The 26,969-nt window shown below is 41.7% G+C and overlaps 3 protein-coding genes across 6 annotated transcripts; 1 reads left to right on the forward strand and 2 right to left on the reverse strand.

The window, feature by feature from the left end:
• The first annotated feature begins 979 nt into the window (after nt 1-979).
• Nucleotides 980-26,194, forward strand: LOC307021485 (protein NCBP2AS2-like). Of its 4 annotated transcripts, none has more exons than XM_079653646.1 (2): nt 980-1,343; nt 25,179-26,194. In XM_079653646.1, the coding sequence occupies exon 2, from the start codon at nt 25,264-25,266 to the stop codon at nt 25,567-25,569; it is 306 nt and encodes a 101-aa protein (XP_079509772.1). In that variant the 5' UTR covers nt 980-1,343; nt 25,179-25,263; the 3' UTR covers nt 25,570-26,194. The 4 variants fall into 4 exon arrangements, with proteins under 4 accessions (XP_079509772.1, XP_079509770.1, XP_079509769.1 ...); XM_079653644.1 differs by lacking the exon at nt 980-1,343 and adding an exon at nt 22,418-22,668; XM_079653643.1 differs by lacking the exon at nt 980-1,343 and adding an exon at nt 24,903-25,044.
• On the reverse strand, nt 16,816-20,987 carry ncbp2 (nuclear cap binding protein subunit 2). Its single transcript, XM_079653618.1, has 6 exons — nt 20,919-20,987; nt 20,443-20,698; nt 19,934-20,020; nt 18,442-18,536; nt 18,142-18,280; nt 16,816-17,402 (listed from the first exon to the last, which is right to left on the reverse strand). Exons 2-6 carry the CDS (start codon nt 20,515-20,517, stop codon nt 17,304-17,306), a joined length of 495 nt encoding a protein of 164 aa, XP_079509744.1. The 5' UTR covers nt 20,518-20,698; nt 20,919-20,987; the 3' UTR covers nt 16,816-17,303.
• fkbp2 (FKBP prolyl isomerase 2) lies at nt 21,247-24,829 on the reverse strand. Its single transcript, XM_079653633.1, has 2 exons — nt 24,239-24,829; nt 21,247-21,682 (listed from the first exon to the last, which is right to left on the reverse strand). Exon 1 carries the CDS (start codon nt 24,682-24,684, stop codon nt 24,268-24,270), a length of 417 nt encoding a protein of 138 aa, XP_079509759.1. The 5' UTR covers nt 24,685-24,829; the 3' UTR covers nt 21,247-21,682; nt 24,239-24,267.
• Nucleotides 26,195-26,969: the final 775 nt, after the last annotated feature.

Consider the following 26,969-nt stretch of genomic DNA (forward strand, 5'->3'; position numbering starts at 1 on the left):
GGAGCAAATCCACAAGCTACCCTGCAGTATACAAACTAGCTGCACCTTTACCAGCTTTGATAACACTTTCATGATCAATCATTATAAAACATATCATATCTATTATTCTGAAATGGACCAATCTGCACAATGACTACTTTTACTGTCGCTACTTTCACTATATTTTGATGAGAATACTTTTCTACTTTTACTTGAGGAACATTTTGAATGCAGGACCTTTACTGTAACAGAGTATTCCTACACTCTGGTACTATTAATTTTACTCAAGTACAAGATCTGAGTACTTTTACTTTTACTCTAGTACAAGATCTGAGTACTTCTCCTTTTACTCAAGTACAAGATCTGTGTGCTTCTACTTTTACTCAAGTACAAGACCTGAGTGCTTCTACTTTTACTCAAGTACAAGATCTATGTGCTTCTACTTTTACTCAAGTACAAGATTTGAGTCTACTTTTACTCAAGTACAATATATATATATATATACTTATACCACCTCTGTTTATAGCCTATGAAAAAACTATTAGAAATAGAAGGCTAAAGCTAACGTTAGCAGATAGTGACAATGTATGCTAGCTAGCTAGCTCAACGATTCCTTAAATAATATTGCCACAGAAAAACTTTTCAGTTCACATCACGCTCTGCCGCTCCGACAGGGAGCTCTGCTCTGAACACCTGAACGGCCCGTTCTAACAGCTGTTCACCAGCGGTCCAGTCTGTGCCACAGTGACTCCGGACGCACAGTTAATATTAACGAACGCACCCGTAGGTAATGTAGCTGCTGAAGCTAGACCATCATGTCGGAGCAGCAGAGCCTTATTTAGACCCTCCAGAAAAACGCGATTCTGCGATCGCAGAATTTCCCGCATAATCAGCAAAATGCCGCAGATTTTTAAAAGTCCGCATATTTATCAAAAGGCCGCATAATCCCCGCATTTTTCCACACAAAGTTGAGAAAAAAAATTAAAAAGTTAACTCGTCTTGACGAGTAATGATGATGACGCAACGTCATCAGCCCGCGCATCACAGAAGGCAAACACCGTCGTGTGAAGGTGTGGAATTCACACACCAAGATGAACAAATCGAATCCATCACATTTACCCACGAACATTTCAGCTAAAGACCGGGCAAAGCAGTACCCCAATGTCTTGCACGAAAGTGGGGGGAAACTGTTCTGTACCCCGTGCAACTGTGTGTTGGAGCATAAAAGGAAATCGACTGTGAATACCCACTTCGATTCGCTCAAACATTCAAAAATGGTTTCTGCTGCGGACAAGAAAGCCAAACAACTCACGCTCACAGAGGCTTCAACCTCCAAAACCCTTTCGAGGGTTGCAAGAAACGAGGTGAGTAGCCTACAATATTGAAGCTGGTCAGATAACGAACGAGTAAATGAAAACAGAATGAGGAGGAGGGGGGGGTGGGTGTGTGTGTGTGTGTGTGTGTGTGTGTGTGTGTGTGTGTGTGTGTGTGTGTGTGTGTGTGTGTGTGTGTGTGTGTGTGTCTTTCTGTGATGTAGCTTGCTTCTAGTATGCTTGTTTATCATAGCAACTCTTTAAAAGTGCTCCCTTTCATTCAGTAGTAGCCTAGTAACAGGGTGCGGGAGAATAATCACCTTTTTTCCGCTTCCCGCATATTTCACAACTGTTCGCATATTTCGCAACTTTCCGCATATTTCGCAACTTTTCGCATATTACGCAATTTTCCCGCATAAAATCACATAAAAACCCCGCATTTTTATCGCATAATCAAGGATTTTAGCCCGCATAATCAATGATTTTAGACCGCATAATTAAGGATTTTGGCCCGCGTTTTTCTGGAGGGTCTACTTATTATACATCCACCATGAGCAGAGCCGACAGGCAGGAAGACTCGAGCACACAGCTCGCACTTCCTTATAATATATATAAAAAAGAACACCATGCGTGTCATGATGGCACATAACAGCTCACGGCCGCAGATTACTCCGGGTCCCAGACCCCCCCATACCCCAAAAATATTTTTATTGCAGATCTACATGAATCACACAAATGACCTATTTTGGATTCAAAATGGCGAATCTCGCCGAAAGGTGACAAGTTTGCATCACTGAACATAGACAGAGCACAACTGAAACATAACATCTGAAACGATGTAACAACATAATACACTTGTGGGGATGCAGCTTGGGATGTGAGGAGTGAGGGACACGGCTTAGAACGGGCGTGTCGCCTGGCAGGACAGGAGAGTGTGTGCACCAGTCTGCCTTGATCTATGAATTCATGTCCGTGACACTCACTGCTGCCCACAGCTGTATAGAAGGAAAACCTCCTTCACTTCATGAAAGTGTTTTAACCACACACACCTCTACACACACATGACGGGTGTTATTTTCCCCATAAGGAACAAGTCGCTGCAAATTATCCCGCTTATTACATGGCCACATTCTCAACAAAGTAACGACATGACTCCCAATATTAATTTAAATGCTTTTATGGATTTAGAAAATGTTTTTATTGATTTAAAAAATAGTTGTATTGATTTAAAAAATAGTTGTATGTATTGATTTAAATTGACATGCATCCGCTAAGAAAAATTGTCCGTTGTTACCGTTTTTTAAACAGTCTGAATGAAACGGCAGCTCTCAGCTGTGTATTTACACAACTAATGGCCCATCAACCACAGCTCTCTCCCCCCCTCCCCCCCTGATCTTTCTTCTCCAGCAGCTAAATTAACTGTAGGTTACTCTGAGTGACAAGCTTACAGTTAGACACAACACTGTCATTGCAAGTGACCGTTAGTTCGTTGACTTTTATGTTCAACTGCTAAATTTGTTACTGATAAAAAAGGGCTTCTACTGTACCTAATTACCTTAACACTAGAACCGCCAGAGGTTTTTGTATAGGCCTACCTAAACCCGTCAAATCCCTCTATTAGAATGCAATTTTTAACAACATAGGGTGCTACATAACACACTTTCAGGAAAAGTCACGGAAGACTTTAATATTTTATTGGAAAAAAGTTACATTGCACACACACAACACCCATCACACAAATTGACCCGATTGGCGGTTCTGGTGTTAAATAAACTCACTCATTAATGAAACCAGTTCAATACGCATTATTCTTATTCTTATCATTCTTTATGAGCGCTGAAGTAGTCTTAAAATCAGATCTGTTTTTTAAATGAAATCTGACGGCAGGCAGTTAGCTCTGATCACCTATGATAAATGCGCCACACCTAATCGCTGGCCATTCAGCCACAGAGCTCCCTCTATACAAATCAAACTGTAGACGGTGTGAAAGCACCTATTGTTTTAAATAATGGTCGGAATGTGACCTGTGAGCCTTCTGAATTACCGTGGGACAGCACATTCTAAACTAAAATGTTCAATCAATAAAGTAACATCTTATCTTATCTTATCTTAATAATATCTTCATATTAATAATAATAATAAATCATACAGTATGTGTCCGAAAAGGAGCAGGAGGAAGCAAACACAAAAATGTACAAAAAATAAACATATTAAAGCAAACGATTGTAAAGGTAAAAGTATGAGCATAACAAATAAAGAAGTGTAATGTAAACATTTACATTATTATTATGATTATTTAATATATAAAGACTATATATGATTGAATTACAAGATTAGATATACTTTAGTTGATCTAAAATATTGATGTGTTCAAATGCTCTTCAAAACACAACTGAAAGTCCATGAAACTTGTCTTTCTGTATTTGTGAATGAAGCGCCATCTCCTGGTTAAAACCTGAAATTGAAAATCTGGCAACGCCCTCTTGGAAAATAGTGGGAGGGCTTAACATCCCTCTATACTGGTTTTAGGCAGGTCGTAGGCAGGAAGCTGTAAGCTGGAGTCTGAAATTCAGTGCTACATCTGTATCTCAGCCAATGACAGCTCTGCATGCATCCCTTGGATATTATTTAAGTAACTGCTTTCATCGCAACGCGATGTTTACAGTGAGAACAGCTGTGAGGTCCGTGCAGAAAGCAGAGCAGTGTGTAAAATATATATCACTCAGTATAACAGGCCTACATTACTTTCTGTATTTGTATGCTGTAGTTTAGTAGATATCTACAAACAAAGAGTCGATATTTTTCTAAGACCATTTAGTGCTTCACATAATAAAATACACAACGGCTGCAGCCTGATTATGCTTTAGGAACTGTAGGTGTGTGTGGTACAGTGTGTGCGTGTGTGCTGTACAGTGCGTAGATGCGGCGGACAGACGGGTCTCAGTTGGTTTGGTGTCCTATGCTTACTTTTAATACTTGTACAACTTTTGGCCCATAATTTAAATTCCCCATTTGAGCGACCAGAGAGAGAGAGAGGGGGGGGGGGAGATATCCAGTCTGTGATTCTGTTACGTTATTATGAGAGTGCTCTCTACTTGTTTGATTCTGAAATTGTATATTCATATAAATATATGTGTGTGTGTATATGTCCGCATCTGTAGCCTGTTATTGTCTCATTATACTGCACTGTCAATGCATTAAAAGTAAATATATATAAGTCGTCATGAACACATCTGTCCATCAGAGTACTGCTGTGCCTCCTGTCATCATTAATGGAAGTCTCTTTAAAACGACCGCTCAGAGGAGAGGAGTCCTCATTTCTCTAACCGCCTGCTGCTTCCACTCCTCTCTCCTCGGTTCCCCTCCTAAGTCCTCCGCTCGCATCTCCTGTGGGCGGCACCAAGTTTCGAGGAGAGGAGTCGAGGATAGGACTCGAGGAGGGGAAATTTGAGTATTGAGAAACCTCTTGTGACAAGCAAATTTAGCTTACTTTTCTACTTGTATGCTCACTTGCTTTTCGACTTATCTGCTTACTTCTTGAGTATTTTCATGCTCTATCACTGCGGCTTCAGGTCTACAACTGACTCAAGCTGGTATTTTTATTGCTATTTTGACAATACATTTACTAGATATCAGCATCAAACAAATCTGTAGTCCTATTTGTATTTTTTTTCCTGTGGTTTAAAATAAATTAAATCATCATTTGTTGAGCTACACCACAATTGTTTCATGTGCCATGGCAGTTATCCAGCAGCCTTGGTTGGGATTCCCCTTTTTCAAATAGATGCTGTGTTCATTCTTCTCATGATAGAAAGGGAAGTTTCTCTCATCACATTGAGAACCTTGAGCACCAATCAAAAGTGCATGGCTGTTGATTCACTGTCACATTTCTTTGTCCCTTTGTATCTTCCAAAGAACTCCACTTCCTCTTCTGCCATCTTGTGTTCATTTTCAAAACCTGCTACACGGATAGGATGTGATTTAGAGTAAGATGTGGTAGCTGATGGCAGGAATTGTCAGGAATATAACAATAAAAAGGTCTAAAGTTGAGCCAATTTTAAAGCATGAGTTTAGTATTCTGATACTCACTTCCCTGCTAGAGCTCATTCTGAGATAAGGGCCCAGCTGCCTGCTCTGAAACTGCCAAGATACCAAGCTCTTTATTACACGTGGAATGAGGACTGTGTAGGAACGCAGCCCTCTAAAACTGAGCAGCAAGATGATCATCACTGTAATCACAAGCCTATTTTGCTTGGCTGCAAAGATAAAGGAGAGGCTGTCCTCAATCTGAACTTTGCCGGCTCCCAAGTTGTTATTGATGCAATGCTCTGAATTACACTTCCATTAGGATATGATACGATAATTAACATCCATGTCCATTTAATATTTACAAAACTATGCATAGAGTATGGACATTATCTAAACTGTATCAGTAGACGTGTTATTAAAAAATGCAGAAGATTGGTGCATGGCAAAATAAAACATAAACCCAAATTGCAATTTCCCTGCACTTTAACATTTGTAGTTACAATGTGTTTAATAACAATGAAGTGTTCATAGCATGAGGCAAATAGAACATGTATGATCCTTTGCAAGTTTTGCAAAGACACATTTAACAGTAGGCCTATGCTTTATTGAGAAAACCAAAAATTAAATATACTGTTGATAACCATCTATGGCTTGTTGGTCTAGGGGTATGATTCTCACTTCGGGTGCGCAAGGTCCATAGCGGCTGAGACATTGACCTCTGATTATCACTTACATCTGATGTATTCCTCTCCTGGAAATAATCATTAAATAACTGGAAGTGTAAGAATTACTTGTGAGGTCTTCCTTCAGGGAAAAAAATGTTTTGCTAATGTTTAGAGGCCCTCTGGCTTGTCTTAATTTAGATTTAAAGAAGATAGAATCAAGGAAACAAAGCTATTCTGAGATCCAAAAATATATAAGATGTTTTTACCAGCATTTGTATATGAAATAATGATAAGACTTTGTCTTATAATACATTAGTCACTAGTTACAAACCCCAACTTTATTTAAGCTCATTGTTTTGGATAAACAGACCATATACTATTTTCATTCACTCTCACCAGCAGCAGTTTCCAACAGCGGGACACTGATTTATCTAAACCCTACTTTCCAGCACAAGACAGCAGACTGACAAAGTACAAGATAGCTGGGAAACTTTCTGATGTGAGCTAAATATTTCCCTCATGAGAAAGCTAGGACATAACAGCTACACATAACCTAAAGGTAGAGCAAATATCAGTTGGACAAAAACACTCCAAAGCAGTAATGATTGCTAGGTCTGCTGGACGTTAATACAAGCAGCGGTCTGTATTTAAAATAGGGGATTTGTTAGTGATGGGAATGGAAATTATTTCCCCAGGCCAAAGTACCTATTAATCATTAAGGTTTAAGGGACTACATCACTTGTTTTTGCTTAGTTTGCAAAAATACAGACAAGACAACACATGTGTGTATTTATACAATATGTTAATGTATACTATTCTCCCCTAAAAGGCCTACATTAAATTTAAGCAGAAGAGAACCGCAGTGACGCGTCCTAAAACCCGGAAGTAAACTCCTTCCGGTTCCTTCGACAAAAATGCAATGCAATTTCTCCATAGGATTTTGGAAAATAGCTTGAAATAAGGTCTGTGGTTGACACACATTTAAGAAACGGATCACGTTGTGTTCAGCCGGATAATATCCACATGTCTACCCTACTTTTATAATTTTCAAATCATAAATCTAGTCGCCAGAAGCAAAATGCTCATGGGCGAAGTTTGAACTTTAAGGTTGGGGGTGCCAAAAAATAACTACAAATGTAATGTATAGCTATAGGCTGCAACACAATGATTCATACATGAACATTGATCAGGATAGCCTACAGGCTACTGCAGGTGTGTTTTCATAACTAATATGCCCAATAGATGAAATTACTATGGCAGCGGAACTCGCCGCAAAATAAAACGGCTGCTGCGGGCACATACTGCTGCTATAATTAGGCTATAACACAGAGGTCTGTAGGATCAATGTTCCCCAATGCTCACACACTTTTTAATGAACTGTATAGGCATACTAACTAATAACTGTAGGATATAAGCACAGCAGTTTTATCACATTTTGACCTAATTTCAGCGATGAAAACAAAGCCAACCAACAAAGTAATGACTTTTGTTCACCGTCATCTAGTGATTATGATCTCCATGCATTCAGCGTCTCTGCCCCACAACTGTCAGCAGCGGCCGCTAGCAGGACCGAAGCATGTGAGCACAACGCAAACGGGAGGATTTTGGTTTGAGCGTGGAGCGGTGTCTGCTGCTTACTGCAGCTGGCTATCCCCGGATGCAGATGCTGCGCAATTAAGCATTTAAGCTCAACAAAACGAAATAATTTGAATGAATGGCTTACCTAGTGCAGCATCAGGCGCCTCTTTTTCCGGCTGGCATAGATGTCCACTATCTTCTCAACTGACAGTTTTGCAGTCAAATCTCCCTCAATGTGCAGCAGGGCCAGATCAGAAAATCTCTCCTGGATCATTGTAGTTCTCAGCCAGTTTCTGATCCTCTTCATTGCTGAGAAACTTTTCTCTGATGTCGCTGATCCAATGGGCAGTGTCAGTGCAAGCTGGAGTAATGGGAAGAAGTTTGGATAGCTCTCCTTGCTCACTTCGTTTTGCAGGTCCTTCAGGTTAATGGGAGATTGGACAGCACATTTTATCAGGTCCATTTCTGCTGTCACCAGCTGTGGATGGATGATCTTGAGGCTTGCATATTTTCTCAGAAGTGGTTCAATGCCTTTCTTCTCACACTTTATCACAGCATCACATGCCGCTGCAAGCTCCATGGCTTCACCTGAAAACCGTCTGTCCAACTCGGCCATCATATTGTCCAGCACAGGGAGATATAAATGACAGTAGATGGCGTGAGCCTCAAATTGTCTGTCTATTTCCTCATTCCTTTCATCTCGTTGGCGCTGCCCAAGTGTGGCCCCCACTACATACTGGTAAAGCGACAAAGGGGGTCTTGAACTTCTTTTTCGCTTTGCCATGGAGGGGGGGTCACTTTCTGCAGTGGCAACTGGCATGCCGACGCCCTCGCCAAACTGCTTGATCTGGCTCCATATGTCTTGCCAACCTTCCTCCTCTCCTCTGCGTTCCCTCAAGTGTGCTCTCAGACTGTTGATCGTGGAGGCAGCATCTGCAAGTGTTGTGGATTTGGACTGAAGTTTCTTGTGAACAACGTGCACAACCCGCAGTAGGTCCTCAAGGATAATGAGGCAGGCGATGAAGCCAGGTGTGGTCATGTGATTATACAACCCACTTGCTTCCACTGACCATTTCTCTCCTTCATCCACCATCTCCTTCAGACACCGTGTGATAGGCACATAATGTGATTTAACCGCAAAGACGCATCGCCATTTGCTCGCCCAACGCGTGTCACTGGGTTGCCCAATTTCCTTTGCCTTCATCTCGAGTGTTTTCTGCATCGCCAGAAACCTGTGGTGGTTGCTTGGTTCTGAAAACACGGAGTACAGCTTATCAATAACATTTAACGTCATTTTGATGTCTCTGTTGACTGTGCATGATTCCACCAGGACCGGATTAAGTTTATGGGCCATGCAGTGTACGTAGATGGCAAAGGGGTAATCTTCCTTGATACGCTGCTGCACTCCAGTTAAATGCCCAGACATAACTGAGGCCCCATCATAGGACTGTGCGACTATTGGGACGTCCTGCAGTTCACATGACTCCAACCCCTTCTTGATACCCTCAACAATCCCAGCAGCATCTCGGGAGGCAGAGCAGTCAATGAAGCAGATTAATCGCTCCTTAACCTGTAGCTTTTCTGCATATCTGATACACACAGACAGTTGTTCAGACTTTGATGATTTGGCCTCATCCGCGATAACCGTGAAAAAACCAGTCTCACGCACTGCATTTGCTATTTCCTCTCTGACTAGCTCTGCACACAAAGAGATGACCTCGTTTTGAAAATCTGGACTTGTCCAATTAAAGTACTTCTCATCTTGCATTTTGCGGAAACTTGGGTCATACTTGCCGAGGAAGTCGCACAGACTCAAAAAGCTTCCCTTTGTTTCATCATCATCATCATCCGGCTTGCTTTTATCTGTTTCTGTATCGACTGTATTTGTGTGCTTTTTTTCATTTTTATTTTCTTGTATTTCCTTTTTTCTCCATTGTATTTCCCGATGTCCACGGAAAGGGAGGCCCAGTTGAGACAGCAGCTTAACGACATCCACGACCTTTGTCAAATACTCCCTGTTTTTATCCACTGTGTTCTGGTGACTGGTTGACAAGTGGACTCTGACAGATCCATGCTTTTCAGTTTCCTTGTAGCCCTCCCACAGTCTCATGCAGGCCTTGTGTTTTTCACAAGAGCTATGCTTTATCAGCCTCTCAGTTAGCTTACTCCAATATCGCCCGCCTTGTTTAGCTAGTGTGTCTTCCTCCTCTCCAATCTCCTTGGAAAAGTGGCGGCAACAAAAACAAAACACTGCGTCCCTTGAAACCGAGTACTCCAGCCACGGATGCTTGTTATAAAAGAATGCAGAAAAGCAACGATTTCTATCTCCAATTTTGTGTCTTGGGAAAACGGGAAGCACTGGCTGTTTGGGGCCCACACTTTTATCTCCTAGGTCACTGGGAAGTTGACCGCCATCAGAGGCTGTCTCACAGGGATTGCAAGCGGCGGGAGCTGCGGTGCCAACCGGCGCCAAGATGTGGTGGCTGGTCGACGGGCGAGGCGGGACTGGCGGGTCCGGAGCAGGTGCAGCTTGGGTGGCAGCAACGGTGGCGCTGGAACTTGAATCCGAAACTGGAGTTGTTTTGGTTGCGAAGAACCTGCGTATATCCATTTTTTTAGTCTTCTCCTGTCAGGTTTTGGCGGCTGGCAGACTCGACTTGTCTGAATTTGAGTGCTCAAAGTGCGCATGTGCGTGCAGCGTGTGAGGGCGCAGCAGCTGCACAGATCGTCTGTGTAGACTCATTTTTGAGTAATGTTCTGTCTCTGACAGCAGTACACACTGAGACAATATGTTTGTGGATTTAAATTTATTATGTTTATTGAGTTTGCATTTATTGATATAGCATTCCAGAGTTATATTTATCTAGGCCACCTACTATCTGTACATCATAAGTAAAAAAAATAAAAAAAAGACTCCGGCCACCAGGGGGTGCCGGGCACCCCGGGAACCCCCCCAAACTTCGCCTATGGTTATGCTATAAACAAACTACAGCAGGGTCGCTGCTTCAACGTCACGCCGACTTAAGATACCTATTAAAAAATACAGATTCAAGGTGGACTTCCGGTATGAGGTGTGCGGAGTAGACGTGCAGGCGGCTCGCTCCCACGACTTAACTTTCAGATTTACCTTTTAAACTTCTCATTTTTAAGTATTTTTGTTTTCAAAAGTTTAGTGTAACTGTGCTGACCACCTTTTTGGCCTTGACAATGTCTAAAACGAAAAGCAAGCAGGATAAAGACCCGTCTTCCTCGTCTGCTAGTGTTACGCTAGCAGAACTTAGCTCCCTGTTAGCTGAGCACAGGAAAGCAATATCTGCCGACTTTAAGTCATCTTTTGAGGCGCTGACAACGACACTGGACGGCTTGAACTCGACTGTAGCGGGCCATGGGGAAAGGATCAGCTCTCTGGAAGACAACTCTAATGAGGTGGACCGTCGTCTCCAACATTTAGAGAATGCATGCTCTACCCTCCAACAAGATAACGTGTTGCTGAAAACTAAGCTAGCCTACCTGGAGGGGTGCAGCAGGCGCCAAAACATCAGGATTATCGGCCTACCTGAATCGCTCGAAGGTCTACGACCAACCGCATTTTTTTCCCAACTACTTGTGGATGTCTTTGGCAAGGAGGTCCTTTCTTCACAGCCTGAGCTCGATCGTGCCTCGCACGCAAGCCTGCTGCAGGAGATAAGCCACGACCTGTCATCGTACGCCTACACCGCTTCCAAGGGAAGGACCTGCTCATCCGTGAGGCTCGTAGACGTGGTGAGCTGTTCTACAAGGAGCACAAGATCCGACTCTACGAGGATTACAGCAGCGATGTGTTGAAGGAAAGAGCAGAGTACAAAAGCTCCACGACGGAACTCTACAAGCGCGGGTACAGACCGGCTCTCCTGTATCCAGCCAAGCTCCGCATTACCCTCCCCAACGGCGAGAAGACATGGATCCGGTCTGTTCTGGAGGCTGACAAGTTTTTACAGAACTTGAACAAGTAAGCCAGTGACTTATGTACAATTAACGCTATTGTTAATATCAATATTATGTGCCTGATGGCGAGGCGCGCTCTTTCCATTTTAGCGTTTTCCCATCATAGATGCCGGCTGTGCGCTAGCGTTGATTGCAGTTTGCGGTTGGCGTACGTACACCTTCCCAAATGTTATCTCCACAGCTACGGGCTGTCTACAGTAGCCTATTGCTAAGAGTATAAACGTTTGATATTCATGTTCCACTGTCTCATCAAAGAGTTTCGTATTTCTAATAGGCTGACATGTTTAGTGTTCGTGTTACACTGTTTCATCGTATTTCCAACAGAATGACACATTTTCACAGGCAGACATGTGTTCAAAACAATTCATGGGAATGCCTATTATACTCGTTTTTTATGTGGCTTTTGAGGTTAAGATACAACGCTTTTCTTGAAGTTTATTAAGTTTATTAAGTCGTGGGATCAGCGTGATGGATTTTAGGAAGTAGCAAATGATGCTGATAAGTGAGTTTCACGCTGTTGCTTCTTGCAGCAGCAGTGGGGTTTGGGGTTGGAGTGTGGGTTGCTTGTGGGGTGTTTTTGTCCCTGTTTTTTTTTATTTTTTATTGTGCGTTCTGTTACTGTATTTTTCTACTATTATCTATGTGCTACTGCTACAATCCATATGGCTCTCTCTCTGGTTCTGGCTCTGAGTCATAGGTGGGGATGGGCGGGGGCATTTATGGAGGATGACTCTCCAACCAATTCCCTGCATATGGCTAGTACAGTCTCATTGTCTGCACCAAGCGGTGCAGTTTGATTCACTAGTTGGAATGTTAGAGGTCTAAACTCTCCTGCTAAGCGTAACAAAGTGATCAACCATCTTATATTCCTTAACACTAAAATAGCCTTTTTACAAGAGACCCACCTGAAGCCGTTAGATCACGTTAAACTTAAGAGAGGTTGGGTAGGCCAACTTTACCACTCCTCATTTTCAAGCAAGGCACGCGGGGCTGCAATTCTAATTCATAAATCAATTCCCTTCTCAATGTCCACTGTCATTTCAGACCCTAATGGACGCTTTATAATTGTTACAGGTAGAATTGGGGCTAATAACCTGGTGTTGGCAAATGTGTATGGCCCAAATTGGGATAATGAAAACTTTTTTAAGAACTTTTTTTTCTCTCTCCCTGACCTAAACTCTCATCAGCTTATCCTTGGTGGTGACTTCAACTGCTGTCTGGATCCCTTGCTTGATCGCTCATCCAACAGACCTTATGCTTCATCTAAATCATCTAAAGTAATCCAGCTGTTCATGGAACAATATGCCGTCTCAGACGCCTGGCACTTTTTTAATCCTAGCACCAAGCGGTTCTCATTCTTCTCTCCTGTTCATGGAACGTTCTCACGAACAGATTTCTTTCTCATTGATAGTAAACTCCTCTCCTCTGTCATGTCGTGTTCCTACAGTCCCATTGTAATTTCAGACCATGCAACCGTCATCATGGATGTCTCCTTCCCAGGCAGATCGCTTTCCCGCTCTCCCTGGCGCTTTAATTCATTGCTACTTTCTGACACCAACTTTATTAACACAATTAACAGTCGTATTGATCTTTTCATATCTACCAATGTCAATCCAGATATATCTGCAGCAGCCATATGGGAGTCATGTAAAGCTTACTTAAGAGGAAAATAATATCTTACTCTGCTTATCAGAGAAAGATTGCTATGGAAAACAAGGCCACTCTCTCCAAGGATATAGCAGAGCTGCAGTCAAAGTGTGTAGACACACCTGATGCTGATCTTTTTTGAAAGACTTACTCACAAAAAAGGCGGAATATGACATTCTGACGAAACAGCACAGTCCCTGTTAAAAACACGCCATAATTATTATGAATTTGGAGATAAACCAAGTAGGTTGCTTGCTCACCAGATTAGGCAATCCTCCTCATCATTGCACATCGCCCAAATTAACACAGATATTGGACCAACCATTAACCCTCAATCCATTAACGGTCAGTTCAGGGATTTGTATGCGTCATTATACTCCTCTGAGTGCCCAGACAACAAAACACAGTACGAACACTTTTTTAGTTCCTTAGATATCCCTTCTATCAATTCTGAAGTGGCATCTAATCTGGATGCACCATTTAGAATAGACTAATTTAGGAGTGCTTTAATGTGTATGCAGAATGGGAAAAGCCCTGGCCCTGACGGTTTCCCTGCTGAATTTTTTAGAACATTTGCAGATTCACTATCACCACTTCTACTTAACATGTTCAACGAATCGCTGCAAAATGGCTCACTTCCTCTCACTCTGCGTCAGGCTACTATCTCTCTCATATTGAAAAAGGATAAAGACCAATTGTCTTGTAGTAATTATCGCCCTATCTCTCTGCTTTGTGCTGATGTCAAAATACTGGCTAAAATGTTGGCTAGGCGGCTGGAGTGTGTCCTGCCAACTATCATCTCTGCAGACCAAACAGGGTTTATAAAGAACAGACATTCCTTTGACAATGTCAGACGACTGTTTGATATTCTGTATTCACCAACCACCTCTGACGACCCGGAGCTGGTCATCTCAATGGATGCTGAAAAGGCATTTGATCGTGTGGAGTGGCCCTACCTGTTTTACACACTGAAATGTTTTGGCTTTGGCGATACACTTATATCTTGGATTAAGCTTTTGTATACATCCCACCTTGCTTGTGTTCGCACAAATAATGACTACTGACTATTTCTCCCTCAAACGTGGTACCCGACAGGGCTGTCCACTCTCTCCATTACTTTTTGCCAAATGTATTGAAACTCTAGCAGTAGCTCTTAGGGCCAGTCAGATGTTGGGCATCTCAAGAGGTGGCATATAACATAAACTATCCCTGTACGCCGATGAACTCCTGGTCTTTCTTTCTAGCCCAGACAAATCTATCCCTATTGTACTGACCGTGTTGAAATAATTTGGGCAAATCTCAGGTTATAAATTGAATCTGCATAAAAGCGAACTTGTGACAGTTAATGCGGCAGCCATAGCCCATCCCCCCTCCGAGTTACCATTCAGAACATCGCTGGAGCACTTTAAATATTTGGGTGTATGTGTAACTAAAAACTATTCAGAACTATTTGAACGTAACTTTTCCCCTCTCTTAGCTAGGCTGTCCCAAGACATCCATCGTTGGTCACTCTTGCCTCTGTCTCTCGCTGGTCGTATAAATTGTATTAAAATGAATGTGCTGCCCAAGTTCTTATCTATTCCAGTGTATACCTATGTTCCTCCCCAAACACTTTTTCCACTCTCTTGATAGCGTAATCTCACAATTTATTTGGAACAAAAGCACCCCTAGAATAAAAAAAAGACATTTTACAAAAGCCTAAACAGTTGGGTGGCCTTGCTCTACCCAACTTCTTGCTTTACTATTGGGCTGCAAACATTAGAACAATATTGTACTAATGCCAGCCAGCCATCATGGCTGCAGGTTGAAGAAGCCTCATGTAGTCCCTCTTCTCTGTTGTCCCTGCTGTGCCTCCCCCCAACAGTGTCACCAACTTCACACTCCAGGAGTGTTGTAGTGAAAAGCTGCCTTAAAATCTGAAATCAGTTCAGGCAGCACTTTGGGCTACAGATAACACCTGTCTCTGCCCCAGTACATTCTAACCCTCTGTTCACTCCATCAGTCATTGACTGGGCTTTTTTGATCTGGAAAGACCTAGGGATTGTTTCAATAAAACAGCTTTACATCAGCTGCTTCCTTCGACCAGCTAACTTAAGCTTTCAATTTGCAGCGCACTCATTTCTTTAGATATTTGCAAGTCCGCAATTTTATTCGCAATCATTTTCCTGGCTTCCTTGCCCTCCCTCCTTCTACTCTTGTTGATACAATACTTGATGTTAACCCTAATTGCAAAGGTTCAATTTCCATACTGTATAATACTCTTCTCAAAAATCAGTCAACAACCTCTGATTCTTTGCGTAATGCTTGGTCTGAGGAGCTTGGTGAGGATATAGACCCTGCCACCTGGGAGCACGCTCTGAGGTGGGTCCACTCATCGTCTATCTGTGCTCGCCATGGAGTTTTACAGTGCAAAGTGGTCCACAGAGTTCACTGGTCTAAATGTAGGTTAGCTCATATCTACCCTGACATTGACCCAAACTGTGACAAATGTCATCAAGGACCAGCCAATCTCAGTCATATGTTCTTGTATTGCCCCACCCTTGCTCCTTTCTGGGCTTGCGTTTTTGACTCCCTCTCAGCCATCACATCTGCCAATATCCGACCCTCACCATTACTCGCCCTGTTTGGTGTCCTCCCCACTGGCCTCTCACTGCCGTCCTATTTTGCTGAACTTGTTGCCTTTCTCACATTGTTAGCAAGACGTGCCATTCTGCTGCAGTGGAAAGGCCCTTGCCCCCCCTCTCATTCGCAATGGATAAAGGATGCCCTTCATTTTATGAGACTGGAGAAGATTAAATACTCTCTTCGTTTCTCGGAACAGAAATTCTATAAAATATGGCAACCCTTCCTAGAGCATGTCAGATCTCTCCAAATAGATGTTGACCCTGACATCTAGACAACCTGGTTATGACCCCCCCCCAATAAGCTTCTAATAAGATTATTATTTTTTTTACTTTTTTTCTGTCTGTGCTGTTAGTGTTTTGTTATTATACTGTTTGTGTCTTTGTAACATGTATATAAGCATGTATGATTTGAATGCATATGTAAATATTTGGGGATAAACTGTCTCTTTGTTGATAACTTGTTCCACAGTATTCAACTGTGTATCAATCTCACTCCATGTAGGAGGTGTATCGTATGTCTGTTGTGCTCAAAATCTCAAATAAATCATTAAAAAAAAATACAGATTCAAAATTGTACAAGTTGAAGCTTTTGTTTTAGCAGTTTGCAAGAGCGCAGGTACTTGCTTTCAAGCAGAACAAGGCAAACTAACTTAGCGGGAGTGTTCGGTATAATGACGTAAAACGGCCTCGACAACTTCTGTAGTCCTATTCAGCCACTTGTTAACAACCGTCGTTTTTCAGACACGTAAACTCTTCAAAAATCACCAGTGGGGTCACTGCTGATGTATTTAATGACGTAGAACAAAACGTGATCTGTCTCTTCAATTTGTGTCAACCACAGACCTTATTTCAAGCTATTTTCCAAAATTGCATTGCTTTTTATCGAAGGAAGCGGAAGTGGTAAAAATGCTAACTTACTACCGGATTTTAGGACGCGTCACTACGGTTATTTAAAATCTCATATATGGTGACAAGGACAAGAAAACATGACTCATCAAAAATGAAAATCTTTATTTAAAAAAAGTATACCCAATTTGGGACACCAAGTTTCATTTGTGGAAACTAGTTAAGATAACAGAATGCATCCTTTCTATTCATTTAGAGGATTACCTTTAACCCAACGTTGAGACACAACAAATTCAAAAATTCAAACAACATCCTTCAACAGTCTTGTTATTTGACACATCACCAACTCAGTCACCACATATCATCAGAGCCTCTCCCAGCCTGAAAGGGAGTTGCGGGTATGTCTATGCACAAACAAAAACACAGTGAGTTTGGAGTTTGGCTTGCGATAACTTGTAAACTGTTAGCCGGTATGAAAGACAGAGAAAAAATAAATAAAAGCTGCTATTCTCCGGGCTCCAGTGGTCCGTGCAGACCAGCTGTAGAGCTGTAATGGTTACACAGCGACTAACTGTCTGTGGTAGCATGATGTGGTTCTGGTCCAGAACTGAGAGGGGGACACCTGCAGTGGGGTTCAGTTAAAAACTATTCTGAACCTCCGCGCCTCGATGTTGCGAAGCCAGCTTACCGTAGCCGCCTCTGGCCGGGTCGTAGTCCTGCCTGTACTCATCTCTCACCTACAGGAGAAACACAATCAGAGGGTTACAGTAAATACACATTATTCATTATTTTAATGCTGGGGGTCCAAATCATTTATATAATTAAGGGCAATTGCCTCTATTTTTCACCCCCAATAAACCAGTTCTTAGTACAATATTTATGCTTCTTCATTAACACTCGGCCAGAAAGCTTATTGTGCAGCAATACAACCCATTTCAAATGATTCTGCATTAGTTAATAGCATAATATCTTTCATTTTTCTAATGCCATGCTATATTAATGCTGTCTCTACAAAGGCCACGGTGAGGCATGCATAATTTTTTTTTTTACAAGAGTTCACTTTCTAAATATCATACTGGTGTTTTCAAATGTCATAATGTAGTGTGTTGATTTTTTTCTCCGTAAATGCCATAATTTAAATACCATAGCATGCTGTGTTTTATATTGTTTTCCAAAACTTTTCAATATGAAGGACACAAATGAAAAGGCAGGAGATCCAGAACACCACCCAGGGGAGGGCAGCAATGATTTTCACCACTCCACATATACCTAACATATATTCACCATTTAGGAAGCACTGCCCAACTGTATATTCTATTGTATTCTTTAGTGAGACATTTCAGAATTTGTTATACACAGATTTTGTACACACAAATGTTTGGTTTGTTGATATGTAGACCATTTATTTTAAGCCAATAAACCATTCGATGCATCTCTCTGAACTGTATCTATCTTAAGTGTCTGAATCCTCCTAACCTGTCCTCCAGACTTGCCGCGGCCGTACTGCCGTCCCTCCTTGAAGCCGGCGTCCCAGTCTGTTCTGATGATACGGTCGTCCAGCCGTGTGCCGTTAATGAAGCGCATGGCGTTTTCTGCTCCTGTCCGAGTGTAGTATCTGGTAGAGCAGGAGTTATGGTCTGTTGCAGGCTAATACACTTAGAAAACACGATCACTTATCACTATAGTGGTAAAATGTTAGTTAAACGTCAGCAGATTGTTGATAGATATGAGTGTTTGCTGGAGGTTAAATAAAGTATTTTTCATATAAAAGGATACTCTACAAAGCAGAATCCACAGGCTGTCTTTTTCACTTTATCCAGACCAATGATGATGCGCTTGACGTCTCCACCTTTAGAGAAGATATCGTGCACCTGCAGTTACAAAGACAATACAAGTTATTATAAAAATGATCTTTTGAGCATTAAATAATTACCTGTAAATACTTTAAACAATTAAATTGGTTTAGAAAGTATACCGCCATTTAAATATTTTAAACTAGCTTTGTCTCTGATTTAAAAACAAATGCAAACATTAAAAGGTGGGGTAGGTAATTTGAGAAACCAGCTCGAGTGCGCTAGGATTTGAAAATACACAGGAGGGCCCTTTCTCACTTCTCTTATTTTTCATTTCCTCGCTCCTCGGTCTCCCCGGAAGTTGATTTGTCTGTGCCATCTGGAGTAGCGTCCCAATGGCATTATATTTGCCGGAGGAGCGATAATGGAGGAGCTATAATCGAGGAACCACCAGACCATCCTTAGATGAAATTCTCAGACACTCGCCCCGCCCCCTTACTTTGTACTGCTCACTGATTGGACGATGCAGCGCATACACTGATCTGATGCTTCTTGACATGAGAGCAGTTTCCTAGCGGAGTGAAGAAAATACATGAACCTCACGAGAGTCACTCCTCAGTTTATACTGTGTTTTGTTTCAATTCATTTTCTACACTTCTTCCGATAAATGTGTCGCAAAAGTAATTTTCACCTGTAGATGTGGGGGGGGTTAGGGCTTAGAGCGAAGGGGAGGAGCTATCAGAACGACGAGGCTCGGGTCAGTCACAGTCAGGTCGAACCGGATGACTGCAAGGCTAACGGTTCGTGTCGCAAACAATTCCGCTGACATGGCGCGTCAATCGACGGTACATTTTCCCATTACTTGCCCAGTATTACTTTGAATGTTATTATTGTGATTGAGGATTAAATCCGCTTTAAAGACCAACACACACAAACACGCACATGACCAATGAGAGCACGAGATAAGTTTGTGCACAGATGGAAGGCTGACAGGCAGGTAGGCCATCCAGTTATTTTAGCCCGCCAGGCTAAAATGATTGGTCGTACTTTTTACAGTACTACGGCTTACAGATGACATTTTTGTTATGGATTTTTTTTCAAAGCACTTAAGATATTCATTGCTATCGGGATGTTAAGATCATTCCATGGAATATAACAAAAAGTGTATCTCGAGCCGGTTTCTCAAACGTACCTACCCCACCTTTAATCATACTCAAATCCAAATGATTACTGATCACTAACAACTGTAATCACACGGCTTAGGGGACATACTACAACAAGTCATATGCCATAACAACCCCAGTTTATACAGAACATTTTTATTTATTTGAACGGAGCCTAATGTATCAGCTTATTAACATAAAAGAACATGATGATTATGCGGTATTTGATTCTAAAAAACAGAACAGTGAGACTTATGGATTTAAAAATACTTGTTCGTGCACACAAATGTACTTATTTTTAGTGTTTCCTACCTGGTCCTCGGTAGAGTAGAAGGAGAGATTCCCAACATACAAAGTGTGGCTTTGCTTCAGCAGCTTCTCCTGTTCATAGCGGTTACCCTAAAAACACAAGCAGCACCGTTAATTTAATGTGTACATCATTATTCCATATCTAAAGCACCTCAGTGGATTGACGTCAGGTATTTCTTGATTTCAAATCAACTCCGATTAACGTCTGAGAACTCCAATGAGCGGCTTTGTTTAAATACAAACTCAATTAAACGTTAAGCTACTGCAATGGAGACGCTTGCGGTAGAATGCAAAAAAAACATGGTAATAAAATGTGGGTCAAGAAGTTAATACATTATCATATCTTGAATTAGTTAAACCTAAGGTTACAAAGCAATAAACGCCTCCATACAAAGCGTGAGCTGCCCTCTCTGTTGTTAGCTAACTGTTGCTAACTATAAGCTAACATGATAAACCGTCACTTTGACATTACAATAAATGATTCCAGTCTTTTAAACTAATTTGAAGCTCACCTTAAAATGTTGGTCTCTGTATTGACTGATATCAACGTAAGAGTCGCTATGCAACGCGTTTAATTTAGCAGACATGTTGAACAAATCGCAGAGAGCCAGCCGGAGCGAGTCCGCAGGTTTTCGACAACGCTGAGATAACTTCCGGTTTACTTGTCCGTCCAAAATATTGTCCGTATTTTCTTCATAGCAACCTGCGTGCGAGCTGCATTACCGCCCCTCCTGCTTCGGAGTGGGGCTCACTATAATTATTGTGTTTCTGGGGGGGGGGAATAAAAACATGGTATTTTGTTTGATGTAAATCAAATAGCCTACAAAAATATGAAGGGCTTATAGACGTCGCACATTCTGTAATACATTTCACATAGCAATCCAAAATCACAATTTACTGGAACCACGAGAATTTTGAGATCTAAATCTGGTCTAACATTTCCCAAATTAAAGTAGTTGTAGCTAAATCCAAAATTGGCACCCCTTACATTATATGATACACCAAATGTCTAATCCTCCATCCTCACTCTCCAAACTCATGGCAAGGCTACAGAGAGAGAAGTGCCCGGGTCACATGACATGATGGAAGCTGGCAGTTGAACTGTGTGATGTGGTGCTTTTCTATTGGCTGCTGCCATCTGTGTCACTGGTAACTGAAAGACTGCTTTTTGTGTTTTCTTTTGGATATTTAAAGAACATTTTAAAATACATTTTATACATTTGAAGTAGATAAATATAACTACACACTTTTCCCTATAGATTTTATCTGTGTCTAACAAAAAATATTGTTCAACAAAACCACATCAGACTGCAAAGTTCCCCTTCAATTTAACATTTTATTGTCATTTATCAAATACTTAAAAAGTAAAAAACATGTATACTAAACCATCCTTTCCTGACTTATTCAACAACAACCAAAATTGTTATATGAAAAGAATGTACAAATGATCACACTTATAAATCAGAGACAATTAAAAACACAGATGAACTGAAACTGCAGGGCATGTCTTTATTTCCAACCTGCAGCCAAATACTGTGTTTAGCTGCTCACTGCTCATAGTTTGTTCAGCACGGACATACATCACATCTTGTAATAACTTCAGACCAATAAATCAGAGCACAATGGGCAAAGCCAGTGAAACAAGGACAGTGGCTCTGCCAGGGGGTTGCTAACTCTACTCCCAGATTTTCCATGAAGTTCTTCATCAGAGGTCAGATAATCTCCACGTAATGCTGCAGCAGCTCCTGGAACCTGAAAGAAAATGGTAAAACCTTCAAATTTGAAATGTAATCCAAAAGGTGCAAAAAAGCACAGGTGTTTAAGGGGTTACATTTTGATAAGACTCTTTCCAGTCAGAACCGTGACACCTACAGTGAAAATATTATTTTAAAAAAATGCAGCCGAACGGCTTGATCTAGAGACAAGTTCAGGTTTGTGGTGTAAGAAATATGAGCTAGCGAGCAGCTTAGAAAGCAAGATTTTCTGCTTCTCTCAAGAAATGTCTAGTTTTGAGTTCAATGGAGTTTGTCAACTTTTTCATCACTCTTTGGGAGTCTGTTTGCATCAATAGTTACATGGGTGTGACCGCAGACAGTTTACAAGTTTATTTCCTAATATTATGTATGAAGATTAAAGCATTTTGGGATTGGAAGCTGGTTCAACAGTTGTTTTCATAAGATTTTAAAAAAGCTGAAACGTTTTGAAAATCTCAAAGTGGTGTAGTTTGAAGAGGGTTTTAAGGGTCCCTTTATTGAGTTAAATTATGTGAGACATTTGATCGAAAAAGCCAATATATACAGTGGGGCAAAAAAGTATTTAGTCAGCCACCAATTGTGCATGTTCTCCCACTTAAAAAGATGAGGCCTGTAATTTTCATCCTAGGTATACCTCAACTATGAGAGACAAAATGAGAAGAAAAAAAATCCAGAAAATCACTGTCTGATTTTTAAAGAATTTATTTGCAAATTATGGTAGGAAATAAGTATTTGGTCACCTACAAACAAACAAGATTTCTGGCTCTCACAGACCTGTAACTTCTTCTTTAAGAGCCTCCTCTGTCCTCCACTTGTTAACTGTATTAATGGCACCTGTTTGAACTCGTTATCAGTATAAAAGACACCTGTCCACAACCTCAAACAGTCACACTCCAAACTCAACTATGGCCAAGACCAAAGAGCTGTCAAAGGACACAAAAATTGTAGACCTGAACCAGGCTGGGAAGACTGAATCTGCAATAGGTAAGCAGCTTGGTGTGAAGAAATCAACTGTGGGAGCAATTATTAGAAAATGGAAGATATACAAGACCACTGATAATCTCCCTCGATCTGGGGCTCCACGCAAGATCTCACCCCGTGGGGTCAAAATGATCACAAGAACGGTGAGCAAAAATCCCAGAACCACACGGGGGGACCTAGTCAATGACCTGCAGAGAGCTGGGACCAAAGTAACAAAGGCTACCATCAGTAACACACTACGCCGCCAGGGACTCAAATCCTGCAGTGCCAGACGTGTCCCCCTGCTTAAGCCAGTACATGTCCAGGCCCATCTGAAGTTTGCTAGAGAGCATTTAGATGATCCAGAAGAGGATTGGGAGAATGTCTTATGGTCAGATCAAACCAAAATAGAACTTTTTGGTAAAAACTAAACTAGACGTTTTTGGAGGAGAAAGAATGCTGAGTTGCATCCAAAGAACACCATACCTACTGTGAAACATGGGGGTGGAAACATCATGCTTTGGGGCTGTTTTTTTGCAAAGGGACCAGGACGACTGATCCGTGTAAAGGAAAGAATGAATGGGGCCATGTATCGTGAGATTTTGAGTGGCAACCTCCTTCCATCAGCAAGGGCATTGAAGATGAAACGTGGCTAGGTCTTTCAGCATGACAATGATCCCAAACACACCGCCCGGGCAACGAAGGAGTGGCTTCGTAAGAAGCATTTCAAGGTCCTGGAGTGGCCTAGCCAGTCTCCAGATCTCAACCCCATAGAAAATCTTTGGAGGGAGTTGAAAGTCAGTGTTGCCCAGCGACAGCCCCAACACATCACTGCTCTAGAGGAGATCTGCATGGAGGAATGGGCCAAAATACCAGCAACAGTGTGTGAAAACCTTGTGAAGACTTACAGAAAACGTTTGACCTCTGTCATTGCCAACAAAGGGTATATAACAAAGTATCGAGATTAACTTTTGTTATTGACCAAATACTTATTCTCCACCATGATTTGCAAATAGATTCTTTAAAAATCAGACAATGTGATTTTCTGGATTTTTTCTTTTTCTTATTTTGTCTCTCATAGTTGAGGTATAACTAGGATGAAAATTACAGGCCTCTCATCTTTTTAAGTGGGAGAACTTGCACAATTGGTGGCTGACTAAATACTTTTTTGCCCCACTGTGTGTATATATATATATATATATATATATATATATATAGTTTTTAATTAAGTCATAGTGGACGAACATGAAACACTGCAACATTGAGAGGTATTTACTCTATTTAAATGTGGCGAATAGCTGTAACTGAGATTTAAAAACATACATATTATTAACATGTGGCTTGTTTTTATATTTTTATTTTATTTATCATATAATTTTTGACGTATGTTTTCTGAGTTTACATTTATTTGTTGATGTAATTCTGAGGTTAGATGGTGCACCTCTAAAATCATTTGCATTTAATCAGATTACCCCACAGGAAACCGAGGCCATGTTGTTTTCCAGGCATGATTTAGGCCTACACAATGGATGGTGTTATGGTAATAATCGGAGGCATCCAAATCAGTGTAAACCACACATTTATAAAAACGTACGTTTCGAAAGTTCCCCCATCTCCTGTTCATCACAGCTCGGATTTCCTCTCGATGCTGAGCAGCTCCACCTCGAAGATGAGCGTCGCTCCTCCGGGGATCTTTGGGGGAGCTCCCCTGTCTCCGTAGCCCAGCTCGGAGGGGATGACCAGCTTCCTCTTCTCGCCCTCGCACATTCCCAGCAGGCCTTGGTCCCAGCCTTTGATCACCTGACCGGTCCCAAGGGTGAAGGTGAAGGGCCTGTCGCGGGGGATGCTGCTGTCAAACTCAGTGCCATCCTCCAACTTGCCGGTGTAGTGCATGTTCAGCACGTCTCCTTTGCGGGACTTGATGGGGCAGTTGTCGACTCGCTTCTTGATGCCGATCTGCAGCTTTTTCTTCTCGGCTCCGCTCATTGCCGCCGGGATCAGAGACAGCATGGTCACGGCGAAAAACAAAAGCAAACGCATGGCAGCGGTTCACAGTGTCCACGGGTTTGAGAGTGCAATTCTGAGATGAGGAATCTCAGCGCTCCGTGTGCGAATGTTGGGAAGGATGATCAACGGAAACGAGCTGGGAAATCTGGCACTGAAAACGGATGTACGTATGATTCAACCGGACGCACTTTACCAAAAGGTGTTACCACCTAAAACGTCCGGAAAACAATTTAAATTGAAGTTAGCTTCATATTGGTTGAGACGCACTTGTAGATAAGTACACGTGCGGTTGAAATTTAAATTAATAGAACGTGAGACCAACTTCAGCCTCACTCTACTACAGTCTGTTATGTCATTGCGGCGGCGACCTAGTAGTCACCTGAACCAGCTGAAGTAAGTCAGTAACTGTTTTATGTATACTTATTTACGCCACAACCGCAGCACACATGAATGTATAATCTACCGTCGGATATCATTATCTACAGTTTACTAACGCTACACGTTATTGTTGTTTATTGTCATTACAGGGTAGAAATACACGAAAAAGACGGGACCGCTAAGTTAGCTGTCTAAGCTAAAGTGTCAAAAGTCTTCGGGAAACATCTCGACACAATGCTCCTCCGGTTCTTATTCAACCTCCTCAACAACCACCGTGTTGTTGAGAAGTTGGCAGAGTCTCGTCCGATTCGCAGGGCGGCACAGATCACAGCCAAAGCCATCACCAAGGCTCAGATAGCCGGTAAAGTAGCCTCTCAGCGGGTCCTGCAGTCTCAGACGATGCGGCAGGTGAAGCATGAGGCCGGCCAAGTCCCTGGGGACCTGGGGCAGATGGGCAGCATCTTGAAGAAAGTCAGAGACACCTTTGTGAATGAGGTGAAGCAGGGATGGAAGGACGGCTCCAGACAGATCAAGAAGTAAACACGAGAGGCTGGATATAGGATGGCAAAGAGACTGTGAATACACTTTAGTGGGCGGTTATTGATAAACTGAAACCATGGTGAATCAACAATGACTGGAGGAGGACGACATATGGGAAGTCATGTATAAACAATCTGCCTCATCCATGCACTATAACCGTGTGGTGGTAAACTGCAACATATTAGACACTGATCCAGTCTACAATCAGGGAGTGATTTAGAATATCTGAGGTCAGATAATATATGATGAACTGAGGTTTAACTGAATGAATTCACTGTATTTGCATTTATGAGAATGCAGGGATGGAAAGTGTCTATTTTATCTTTACAAACAACTGTGGGACCCATTATAGATTTGGAAATGTTGATATTTCATTAGACCCCGTTGAACAGCCTTTTATCTTGGTCTTGTCGGATTAATGTGAAATACCAAACCATCATTACCTAATGTGCACTATGACATATCTACCCAAAATGCATTTAAAGTAATGTACATAAAGTTGTCTTGGTAAATCATTTGGTGGGTCAAAATGTAAATATAGAGAAAGATGTGAGGAGGATATGTATAGACATTATTCACCTTGTTGGTGCGATTGTAAAAATAAAGATTATAATGTATGACGGCACTATGACTGCTAGGAAATTACTGTTTCATCTGTATAAATGTTTTAATTAGATCATAGGGAGACACATGTTTGTGTACCTATGCAAATGTAACCACTGAGGTCGTATGACACGACTGCCTTTAAGAAAGGTTGTGTCAGGTTTGCAGAGTCAGGAGTTCACAGTCCACTGCCTCCAAGTTGTAACTCATAGTTCATCGGCATTCATCATTACAGAGATATGCTGCAAAGAGTACGAGATAAGATTACATTGTATTGCTCCTACTGCTGTGGTAATGTATGGGTTTCCTATACATAGGCTGCCCAAGTATATTTCGCGACCCATTTCGTTTTTTTTTTTCTTTTTATAAGTTTAAAAAAAAAAAAAAAAATTATTTTAATAATAATAATCTTTTTTGATCTGCGATCGATTAACGATGGACAATGATCCTTCGCTCTACGCATCCTGTACCCAGTCCCGGACTGGCCATCGGGAGGACCGGGGGATTTCCCGATGGTCTGGCCTGTTAAGTGGCCTGCCTCACACAGGGTGACTGGCTGTCCACTGTCATACAGATCATAAATGAAAAGCCCTTGATTGGTCTCTGTGTGTCATTCAAGCTCGGGATAACCTCAGCTCAGGTGAGGTAAAGGACTCTTGAGTGTTTAGATAGTTAACTTAGTCTAAGTTCTCAGTGGGTCTCAAACGGTTTGGTCACCATTTATGTAAACACATATTTCCATTTCAGAGTGTGATTAGTAAAATATGCATGAATAAAAAAATAAAAAAGTTGACAAG

The sequence above is a fragment of the Notothenia rossii genome (assembly GCF_949606895.1).
Source record: "Notothenia rossii genome assembly, chromosome: 1".
NCBI classification, from domain to species: domain Eukaryota; kingdom Metazoa; phylum Chordata; class Actinopteri; order Perciformes; family Nototheniidae; genus Notothenia; species Notothenia rossii.

Excerpts from the sequence above, each read along its gene's own strand:
- ncbp2 (XM_079653618.1), bottom strand. The coding sequence starts at position 20,517 with ATGTCTGCTAAATTAAACGCGTTGCATAGCGACTCTTACGTTGATATC. Across the intron at positions 20,021-20,442 it reads ACAGAGACCAACATTTTAAG|GGTAACCGCTATGAACAGGA; the intron begins GTGAGCTTCAAA and ends TTGTGTTTTTAG. Across the intron at positions 18,537-19,933 it reads TCTACTCTACCGAGGACCAG|GTGCACGATATCTTCTCTAA; the intron begins GTAGGAAACACT and ends TTGTAACTGCAG.
- fkbp2 (XM_079653633.1), bottom strand. The coding sequence starts at position 24,684 with ATGCGTTTGCTTTTGTTTTTCGCCGTGACCATGCTGTCTCTGATCCCG.
- LOC307021485 (XM_079653646.1), top strand. The coding sequence starts at position 25,264 with ATGCTCCTCCGGTTCTTATTCAACCTCCTCAACAACCACCGTGTTGTT.